The sequence below is a fragment of the Pyricularia grisea genome, assembly GCF_004355905.1.
Source record: "Pyricularia grisea strain NI907 chromosome Unknown Pyricularia_grisea_NI907_Scaffold_4, whole genome shotgun sequence".
NCBI lineage: Eukaryota > Fungi > Ascomycota > Sordariomycetes > Magnaporthales > Pyriculariaceae > Pyricularia > Pyricularia grisea.
In genome coordinates, this window is record NW_022156718.1 from 4,181,722 (window position 1) to 4,193,926 (window position 12,205).

Consider the following 12,205-nt stretch of genomic DNA (forward strand, 5'->3'; position numbering starts at 1 on the left):
TGCTATATCGGACAGACCGTGCTTTTTTTGTAGCACATCGACGAACTTTTCAAAGGCCAAGGTGGCTACTTTCGGTCGCAGATCCTTCATATTTTGCTAGGTCTATGCGGAGTCATGTATAAAAACTAGTCTTGCTATTAATAGTTCCCACCCAAATAAAGGCAGTTTGACTCGCATTTAATGCATCCTGTAAGTAAAGGATTTTAATAACTTCTGGATATATACGCTTTACCTTGAATGACCAGTTTTGGTGTCCACATTTCAGTCATACACACTGTGCTTTGTTTTGTCTTGTTTGTTTCTTTCCTTCTTTTATGCTTAGATTAAATTCACTCTCTTTTCTAGCTGTAATATTCCGTCTCTACCTAAGCCACAAGAATGCTTAAAGTCTTGATTTTCAATTTTGTTTTATTTAGCAAGTGAAGTTCTTGCCGCCCGACAGCTCTTCACTCACATGGACTCCATGCCAAGGTACAAAAGACTATCTCCTATGTGCAAGGAATACCTAGGTGGGTCTGGGAAGCGCGCCGCTGGTTCAGAAGAAGGGCAGCAGAATTCTGTATGAGATTGTCTAGGTTGGATGCAACAGGGAAAAAAAGGCATTTGCTTGAGGGCTCAGAAGTGGAAATAGCCCAAAGCCCACAAATTTATATGCAGACGCTGTGAAAACGATACATTCTTGTCTTCTGTGTGGTGGTGTTGATGGTGTTGAGCCAGCCTCCTCTCACTGTCTCACACGAGGTTCTCCGTCCGACCCTGGCTTATTATGATGTTATTGGTAGACGGCTCTGTCTTAAGGTTTATCCCCACAATACAACAGGGGAGCATCAATTCATTGGTCAGGAGATAATTCATTAGCGTTCCTGGGGGTTCGGGCGAAGAGTCGAAATAGTACAACTAGGCAAAGCCGGCGAGGCAAATACCGTGAATGAAGCTGCCACCACGGATGTATCCCGCCAAAGCGAAACGACCGAAAAAGGTAACGCGGCTGAACATGACGTAAATCACCAAATACAAATCTCAGATATGAGGGGAGGACTTTGGGTGCTACTGAAGAATCTTTACAAGAGACAAACCACTGGAACTTCTCGATCGAGGCGACAAGCGGGGAGAACGCGTAGAGAAAATCTTGTGAGAGGTACCATCGCTAAGATATGTTTGTCACAAGGGAGAAAACAGAGAGTGGAGGCTTGGCAGGTTCTTTTTGCGTGAATCCCACCAATGTCTTTTTTGCTGCATTATCTGCAACCCTGGAAATCGAGCCGCAAGTCACCAACGACCCGCTAGTTTCGGCAATGAGACACCAGGAGTAGAATAACATTGAATCTGGTTAGATATATGAGGAGTTTGACAGGAAATATTGATCCTCGGATGATGATGATGATGATGATGATGATGGCGTGTCTGGTTGGAAAGAAGTTCGGTTCAAAAACAAAGTCGTTCGAAAGTGTCAAACGTCCCAGTGCCAACCCTCGGATTTTAAGAAAGACAGCCGTGTATGACAGACCGTGGAGAACAACGGAGGTTTTCCCGCATTCCCCTCACAGTCTTTGCAGCCCAAGGGCCCAACACTTGTGGTTTGGCCTAAAGAGTGGATAGCAAGTTGAGCTTTGCCTGCTTGGCATTTCCAATTAGACCCTGTAAATGAGAGGTAAGTGTTTGTTCGCGGGCAGACATGCGTGTGGGTAGATCACGTGTGGCGACACGTGATCTTAAAACACGTAACAGAGATTTTAAAGGATCTCTGCAGGATTATAAATAGTTACAAAACGATAAATATGCATGTATAAGAATACCGTTTATTTGTTATATTATTTTTACCGATCGTAACGATCACTCTATTCCTATCAACACTAATCAATATTATTAATATAGGCAATACAAATAAATTAAATAAAGGTATTTAAATTATTAATTCCCTTAACCAACGTTATATTTGGGGTTAATAACGAAAAATACTATAACAGCTATAAATACCGTATATTAACGCGTTTAAAATTTGTAAATTACTATTACGTAAACTTTTAAAAATACCGGTTAAATCGTTACAGTTTAAACCTTTTGGAACCTTTACCACCCGGGTTATACCGTTAACCAAACCCCTATTCCGAACCGTTATTTTAAACGAAAAACGGCGTTATATCGGATATTAACACGATAAACCCAAATATACCGCCTATATTACCTATAATACCAAAAATATTCGAAAATTTTAACGAAAACGAACTTTTAAATCGTATATTTAAAAAATTGGGGATCCGTTTTAATAATTAAAAAAAAATCGATATAAAAACGTTAAAAGCCGGGTTGGAAAATTTATCCGAATATCCAGGCCAAATAATAATTACGTAAAAAAACGTATAAATTATTAAAATAATTTGCAATTTCGAAAAACCTACAATATCCAAAAAAAGTAACCGGTTATTGGAATATTATATCGAGGAATTTAAAGGTTGGAAAAAGGAAAATTTTAATAAATATAATAAAAAGTTTATACGAATTTTTAAAAATTATTTATAAAGTTATAAAACTATAATACCAAATCGAAAATACGGAAAAATAGGCCGAAAATTAATAAATATTATAAAAACTGCAAAAAAAAAGCCGTAAATAGCAACTACGTAAAACCGTAATCCTAACGAACCTTTAATTAAAAAAATAAAAAATCGTATTTTATTATTTATTAATTTATAACCCGTATACCCCACGCCTAAAATAGATTTTTAGGGGCCCGACCTAAAATTACGGCTATTACCCAATATATAATACGATTATATTTATTATTTATCCACCGTTCCCGGGGAATAACCGTTTGGTAATATAAAACCGTTTAACGAAAAATATAAAAAAAAGCCCTGGAATAAACGGGCAAATATTTAAAAGGAATAATTAATTACGTACGAAATTTTCCAAACGTATAATCGCCTTATTACAATATAAAATATTATTATATACAAACGTTTATTACCCATTTAAATATCCAATTAAACGTTTTCGTTTACCACGTTAAAATTTTTTTTACAAATTTGGGAAAAAAATAATAATTATTTAAAAAACCTATATAATTTTTTAAATAAAAAGGTATTTAACTTTACAAATATCTGCCAAATAATACAAATCGAAATTTCCCAAATATACGCCGTATTCCCGTAAATTTTAAAAAAAAATATTAATAATTATTTCCGGATATATATAAATAAAAATAAAATTTTTAAAAATATATATTTACGTTTAAAAAAAAGGTTCGATACCGATCTTATCCGCTAATAATACCATTTAAATTAAAATTTAATTACGTTTTATTCCGTAAAAAATAAACCCGAAAATATAAATAAAACCCCAAAATAGATTTTGGAACTTTTTTTTAATAAGTTATAACGGTACCAAAAAACCATAAAATTAAATTATTAATTTAAACACCAATTCGTTAATAATACGATACGGGCTATATAAAAAATATTAAAATTAAAATTAATATTTGTAAATACGAAAAAAAAGTCGTACGAAAAACTCTATAGTTAATTACGCCGGTTTATAATTATCGAAAATAAACCACAGGCCAGCGGCCAATATTTGGTTAATTGCAAATACCAAATAATAATTCGAAACGAACGGCCATTATACCGTAAATAATTAGGTTTAATAATTCGAATAAAATTAGGGATTAAACCCCAAAAAAAAGGGTATAAAAAAAGGGAGGATATTATATTTGCAAAAAAAAAAATTGCAAATTATAAAAATATACCAAAAAAAATAACGCGTTAAAAAAAAACGTTGGAAACGCAAATAAAAAATTATAACCAAAATATACGAAATTACAAAACGTTTTTACAAACCGCGGAAGGATTTAACGAAAATTTGGGCAATAATAATTTAAAAATATTAAAAAATTATTTAATAAAATTTATAAACGAAAAATCCATTATAATTAACCATTATATAATAATATAAAATGCAAAATTCCTAATAAACGAATTTTTCAAATATAGGTTTAACGTTATATAAAAATAAAAAATAACGCAATTAGCTAATCGTTTAAATTATATATTTATACAAACCAATATAAAATGGAAAGGCTTTTTACCAAATATCGGCGCGGTTAAATATTTAACGGTAAAATTTAAATAATTTGTAATATTGTAACAATATAAAATAAACCTGTATATAAATTAATAACGTGTTGGAAAAATACGTATACGTTTTGGCCAAAATAGCGTAATAATATCGATAAAAATTACCGATATACCTACCCCTATAGGGATAATTATATTTTATATTATAAAAATAAATATACCGTTTTTAATATCGTTAAAAAATATAAATAAATTATAGGCCTATTATAATAACGTCCGAAACGAAATCGTTTACGGTAACGGCAAATAAATACCTATAAAACGGAAAAAAAATACCTTTGGTTTTATTTAAATAATACCGCGTAAAGGATTATATTTTTTACCGATTTTAAAATTGCGGGAACGTTTTTAACGGAAAAAAAGCTGCGGCGAATTTACAAACGTTTTAAACACCTTTTTATTAACAAATTTTAACGCCTATTATAACGTATAAACGAAAACGCGGATTTTAAAACAATTTAAATAATTAATAAAATATACCATTTTTGCCAAAAAAAAGGAAAATTACCGTAACGCTTTAAATTTGCCCTAAAAAAAAATATTAACTTTAATTACGAAATTATCGTTAATATTATATATTTAAATAAGCGGCCAATATTTTATATAATCGATACGAATATTATATTTTAATTAGCCCAATTTTTGGTTAATATATTAACCAAAAAAATATGGGAGGCGTTAAAACGGTATTGGATTAATACCTATTTAAATCCGTTAAACGTATTAACGTTCGACCCAAAACCCAATTTCCGTACAATTAAATTTTACGTAAAAATACGCCTTTTAAGGATTATATATTATTAAATTCTTATAAAAGCGTATTAAATTATGGGTAAAATCGAACGTTTTTATATACTTTTAAGGAGGGCGTATAAAATTATCCGGGTAAAATGCGGTAACGATTATTTATAAAAAACTACCTTTTAAATAACGATAAAAACGGTTAACGATACCGCCGGACCAAACGGGTTAATACCCACGTTACTGGTTTTTAAAATTATACCAAAAATAATTATAAATTTACCCCCAACGCCTACCCAAGCGAAACGCGCGGAAATAATAAATAAAATTATAATTAAATTCCGAAAAATTATTACAAAAAAGAAATTAAACGACGCGTTAACTGCTAAAAACGGGCCTAATATAGGGGATAAATTACCGCGTACGTTAACGTTAAATAACGAAATGTTAATATACCGTAAAAAAGGCAATTGGAATAGTTTTTATAAGGTTATTTTTATTACCGAAAATATAATACGGGTAACGTTACCCAACGGCGATTCCAATTTTAAAAATATATACGTTAAATTTTACCATAAATACCAAAAATAGCCGAACGATATATAGGGTAATTAGGCCGAATTTACGTATTTAGGGGAAATTTAATTACGGCGGAAAAAACGCCCAAAAACGGTATTAAAACCCCCGAAAAAACCTTTTAAACCAACGTTAAATCCCTTTGTGAAAATATTTATTATTTTATAGCAAATTACCCTTAAAAATAATTTTATAATTTATATGGCGATTAATTCAAAAAATTAACGGCGTAATACCAGGTAAAAACGGTTTAAAATACATTACGACAAAACGTTTATATTAATTAAAAAAACCCAATTTAAAAAATTGGTTATTAAATATAGGGCCGAAAAAAAAATAATAACGCCAGGGGCTTTATTCGAATAATTAAATGTAACGGAAATAAATATTTTATTAGGCGTAAAAATATTCGAACCAATATACGGAAATAATATATATAACCGGATTTTTAATATTAAAATGGTACGGAAAATTAAAAAAATAATAAATCGCCCGTACGAAAAATTACGTTTTATTATATAGGGATATAATAATAGCGAAAAAAAAAACCTATTAACCCAAACGTTAACGATTATACGGTATAATTAACAATTAATTTTAACGATCGTACTTATTATAATAACGTAATTCGGTTACGTTTTTATAATTAAAAATATTAGCCAAACGTATACCCAATTCAAAAACCAATTTGTTAAAAACGTATTAGTAAAAATCCCGAAAAAATTATTATATAAATACCCGCCGGGGATTTACCTTAAAATTAACAAACCGCTATACGGGTTAATAAAATTAAAATTATATTGGTTTAATATTTATTAACGTTATTATAAGGAATAATTAAATTATATAACGTTTAAATACGATATTTATTTTTTAATTACGAAAAACGGTCCGTTTGGGCTAATAGGCTTACAAATAAACAATACGTTAAATTTGGGAAATCCCGAATTCGTTACGTACAAAAAAACAAAACTCCGAAAAATAAGGCTATTAATAAAACCGCAAAAAATATTGCAAACGGGAAACGTTAAAAATTTTAACGGCTGTAAAATAATATTACGAAACGGCGATATATTAATATAATAAAAAAAACAGGTAAATCGCCTAAAATTAATAAACGTATAAACGTTAAATTATAAGTAATAATACGTGGCCCAACGGGCCAGGGGCGTATATATTTTTATTACCTATTAGCCCGAAATTACATTTAATTTTTTAATAACCGCGCAAACGGTTAATCCGTTAAATATAAAAATCGAGGCGTTTAATAAACGATTATAATAGCAAATTAAAAATTAGTAAAAAAGGTTAAAATATATCCCGTTATTTATAAAAATAACGAAATTATACGTATTCGTAAACGGATCGTTCGTTAATTTAAAAAATTTAAATTTACAAATAGGTTACGTAATTTTATATAATAACGAAATTAGCCATAAAAACGAGGATAATTTCGAAATATAAGGCAATATTATATATTAATTTTTTACCAAATATAAACGCGTAACGCGTAGCGTTTTGATTAGCGAAATTTACGGTATAATAAACGGTTTAAATATAAATTTTATATTAACGCGTACGTTCCGAATAATTTGTAAACGTAACGGCTTACCGCCTTTAAATTTCGTAATTTGTACAAATTCCAAATTATTATATGATTATTTAATATAATTTAAAACCATTATAAAAAGAAAATTAATAATCGATATTATAACGATTAAATAATCGTACGAAAAACGTAAAATTTAAAAAATCCGATGGATTAATAAATTAAATAACCTTACAAACGCTATAACGAAAAAATATCCGAATAACGCGTTAAAAAATCTAATATTAACAAATAAATTACGGATACGTATAAAAGGTTGGGTACAACGTAATTAATAAAAAAATATAAAAAAAGGTTATAATATAGGGTATAATATAAATAAGGTATAACGTATAAATTAATATTTACCCTTTAAAAAGGATACGAAAAATAACGATTTTTTAACCCCCGAAAGGAACCCGTAAAAAATAACCAATAAATTAAAATAAAATTTTTATAAACCGTAAAACGGCCCGTTTGGCCTTTTTTTTTTCGGCCAATATAACCGTTACGGCTACGCTATTACCCTCCTTTTTTTTTCCAAATTTCCAATATTTTTTTAACGACGGAACGTTATTTGGTAATCGTTTAAAATATATATTAATATTAAATAAAAAAGGAAAAAACGGTAAATATTATAATTTACAATTTTATCGTTTTTGGCGATAATCGCCAAAAAACGGACGGTAAAAAAACGGGCGAAAGCGGGAATTTTTTCGCAAAAATGCCCGAAAACGTATTTATAATACCGTCCAAAAAACGGGTTCGTTTCGCGGTAAACCGCGAAATCGTTAAACCTTTATTTACCCGCGAAAATAAAACGTAAATAACCCAAACAAAATTTCGGCCGGATTACGCCGGCGGCGGGGCGGGGGCGGGGGGCGGTAATAGTAAAAACGCGTATTATATATAAATTATCAATTCCAAACGATTAAACGAAAAATAAACGGAAAAAAAAAATACGTATATTTACTTTTAATTTTGGTAACCCGACCAACGGACGCAATAGCAAAAAACTTTTTACCTTTACAGGCACCGGTAATAAATTTTTTACCCTTACGGGCACCGGCAAAGGCAACAGCGGTAGGGGCAATGGCAATAGCAGCGGTAACGGCAAGGGCGGGGGCAACGGCGGCGGTAACGGTGGACGCAAAAGCCCCAGGGCGGCCCGAAAGCAAAAGGTACCGGGTAGGACCGGCGGACGCAAAATTATTGGCGGCGCGAACCGCCAAACCAGGAAATAATAATTTAATCATTTTTTAATTTATATTAACGACGATATACCTACTAGGTAATCGTTAAAAGCAAATGGCCTATTTACGATAAATTTAATAAAACGTAAATCGGAAAATTAGGACGAAAAAATTACGAACCAAAAAAAAACGGCCTATTTATAAACGGATTAAAAAAAAATCGGTAATTATTACAATATAAAATTCCCATTAAATTTTCGTATTATGGTTGGTTATTTATAACAAATTAAACGTTTACGTAAATAAGGGGCTATTTTAATGTAGTTAAAAAATAATAAAATCCCCCCTATTTATTAGGGAATAGTTGGAATAAAATATTCGTTTGTAACGTTAAAAAATCTTACAATTTTCCAAACGCGTTATTTTTCCTTTATTTACTTATTAATAATTATTTACGGGTTTAAGGGGTACGTATATTTGCAATTAATATAAAAAATAACCTGTATTTATTCGCGGGCAAATATACGTATAGGTAGATCACGTGTGGCGACACGTGATCTTAGAACACGTAGCAGAGATTTTAACGGATCTCTGCAGGATTGTAGATAGTTACAGAACGATAGATATGCATGCATGAGAATACCGTTTATTTGTTATATTGTTTTTACCGATCGCAGCGATCACTCTATTCCTATCAACAGTAAGGCTGTATAAACGGCGTTGAAATCTACTGAGGCTCATTTATGAGTGGATATTTTACCACCAACAACACTCCTGGCTGTGCCGAAACTGCAATACAGGATGGGCAGAGATCTAGAACACACTCTTGGCTCTATCACCTAATATACAGGGGACAATCAGAATCCCAAAAGTTCTACGAATTCTTGTAGAGAAGTAGGTATCCACATGGGTAGCTGTTGTTAGGGTCTTGTCGAAACTGCGCATTCTATCGCCAACAGATTCTTGACGGTAGGTACCCAATATGTATACTTTTGCCCTGAATAGCAGTCTAGCTTCTTAACTGGGAGCCAATCAGCTACTTGAGTCAAACGCGAGCCAAACGCTCATCACATGCGCCGTGAGCGCCAAAATGGCCACGACTTGCGCTGGCGCACTCCAAATGTCGTATAGTCGAAAATAACGTGCCGGGCGACCATCGCAATTCGTATAAATTTTACTGGTATCATCCTCGAAAAGTGATACATGTCTCCCGTGAGTAGGACTAAAAGTCTTATACGGAAAGTTCGAATACTGGGCAAGGGGGTTGAGGCGGTTGATAAGGAGATTCACGGCGGCGGTTTGGATCCATGTGCGATTACAATGCAGAAGGAGGGCAGCGGATAACCAAAGATGAAGTTGCCCCTGCTCATTCATTCTCAAAGCCAGAAAAGTTAACAATCGAAGCTGTCCCTGATGACTACCACGACCAGATCATCATGCACGCGTCTGCCCGAAACAAACTCGCCGCCATCAAATCCATCAAAACAATCCGCAAATACCACCTCGGCAGCATGGGCAATCCAGTCCGTCGTGTGCTCTCTAGCCTCGAGTGCCTTTTTTCTCAGGGATGTAGATTCTGACGTTAGAAGCAAGACTACGTGAACGGCAAGGATTTCGTTGAATGTCGTGTGAAGGCCGTGGAGATGAGAAGAAGGGGCAAAGAACTGACATAGTTGCACCACTCAATCCCACTGTTGTATTGGCAGGCCAGCCGGCCGCACGTATGCGACTCAATCCGCAGGGTCTGACCGAGACCGAAGAGGTACTGTATGTTCTCCCGGGTGCGTTGCTGCAGCGCCGGGTCCCCACCGCACAGGGTGTAGTCACGTTTAGACAGCTTGTTGTTGTTGTGGCTGTTGCTACTGTCGTGAGGTTGGGATGGGGATGCAGGGAATTTGTTCATTTGGTAGTCGGGGTTGAGCTCGAGGGCTTTGGCAACTACTTGTTGAGCCGTCCCCACAAGTGCTACCTTCTGGCCGGGCCAGATCTCTATTTCCCACACCGCGTCGACTGTTGGGAGGTCGGGGAGGGTGCTTCTCAGGCATTGAGCATTAGATATAGTCTAGAGAGCCACGCCATTTTGTGCCGAGCAGAGGCTTCGTAGTGGGGGTGTGACCTACGATAGAGCTCTACTGGTTGCGAGAGCGGAGGCATGGCTTCCTGACAATGTAAGAGCTATGACAGCGCTGCAAAAGCCGATGAGATGCTTCATGATGACCACGATAAGATATTCTAGTTTGGGCGTCTTGGAGCTCGTAGCTTAGGAATTTGTATACTGTCACCAGGGATCCAAGAGTTTGAGTAGCAAAACGCTGTACTTTTATCACTCCTTCACATAGTAACAAGAAGACGAACGCAGTCAAGGGTAGCTGGTAGCTGTGCTCCGGGAACAGAGTACTCGGGAACAATACAATTCTGTGAAACTGACCACAGGCGAGCTGGCAAAGAAATTAGGCGAGATGGTTTGGATGCAACCTAACGGGAGTCGTCGATCTGGAAACAGGTTCCACGAAGATATCAGCGTGCTTGCCTTTGTTCGACAAGACCCGGCCATCTCCGTTAGCTAAGTCGATGCTGTTTCGTAAGTTTTAGCCTAATTATCGAGGAATGTGGTGATGGGATTGCATTCTAGATGACGTGGATGTCCACAAATCATACTTTGAGAAGGATACATTGTCAATAGTTGGCAACTGAAATGCCGTGAACATGAAGAAAGGGGGAGACTAGAGCGATTGAACCAAAATTGAGAAGATTATGCAACAAAACATGAAAACAAGTCAAACAAAAGAGTACAGAAGAACCGAAAACATGTCATACCCGAGATCGTTGTAGAACGCCAACACATTGGAAAGTAAACGGGTGGGACCAGGATCGATGGGATTAACATGGTACAGTAAAGGTGTTGATGCATGGGCAGGTTTTCACGTGAGCTACTGCTTTGCAACGGGAACGGTAAGACTTCCATAGTACTAACAAGCTTCTACCTGTAGCCCCATCGAGACCAAGGCCACTCCAATAGTTCCGCCGACCCCAAAGGTGACATTGATGGCCCATTGGTCTCCATGTGACAGCGGGCATCAAGTAACCAAAGAGAGGGGAGGACGCAGGTAGCTTTGCTCTGCTGGTTTAGGTTCATTTCTCTGTGACATTGCAGAAAATTCTGTCCATGTGGAACAGTTGCTCTGGAGGAAAGTATGTCGGAGATAGGAGTAGTGAAAGCGAGACAAAGAACAGACACACCTTTGGCTTTTCAAGTACCTGCGGGACGCAGTCCTCGGCCAGGCGGCAGCAATAAAATCCGAGATATTCGTCGGCGCCCCGGCACTTAAGGTCAGATGGGCAGTATCTCAATGGAATGCCAGAACCGCAGGGCTTGGAGGCCTTTGCTGGACAGTGGTCTGGGCTTGGAGCGCGCAGAGACCAGCCGAGTAGGCGCAACCTTCTGGTTCTGCGGCCCGAACCATGACGATGGCAATTGGGCGCCGGGCGAAGGGTGGAGGAATTATTCAACCATTGTTCATTTGTTTGTGATTACTTATGGTAGTTGAGAGGAGTGACCCCGGCTGAAGAACGGATGGAACCTTGAATAGCTGGTGCTACGCGGGGAGGCACGATTAATAAGGTCGTGCAGACAGTTTGGTGCTGCCTTTTTGCCCTGTCGCCCAGATATGTAGCCAAAGTTACAAGGCCATGGGATATTCTTCAGCTACCCCCGCGTGATTGAGAAGGGGGATTGTCTGCTGAGGCCATGTGAATGGGCGACAGCTCGCATAGACCGTCGCTCCTCATTTTACCGCGTGAGGCAGTGCCACAGCATGAAACTCATTAGGGGTGGTCGGGCAGATGCTACCCAAAAGGCTTGTTATCGTCGGGGATTTACGATAGAGGGTGAAAGTGATGCCTGGAAAACTGTCATTTTTGCTATAAGCTATCAACAAGGGGCAATTTCATGGCGAAACAACTGGTCCTTAAAA

The 12,205-nt window shown here is 35.8% G+C and overlaps 1 protein-coding gene across 1 annotated transcript; it reads right to left on the reverse strand.

Annotated features, from left to right (window-relative positions):
• Positions 1-9,622: 9,622 nt before the first annotated feature.
• Positions 9,623-10,443, reverse strand: PgNI_07948 (uncharacterized protein; the record flags this gene model as incomplete). Its single annotated transcript, XM_031127952.1, has 3 exons — positions 9,623-9,784; positions 9,901-10,264; positions 10,352-10,443. 3 exons carry the CDS (start codon positions 10,441-10,443, stop codon positions 9,623-9,625), a joined length of 618 nt encoding a protein of 205 aa, XP_030980865.1.
• Between the last annotated feature and the right edge of the window lie 1,762 nt (positions 10,444-12,205).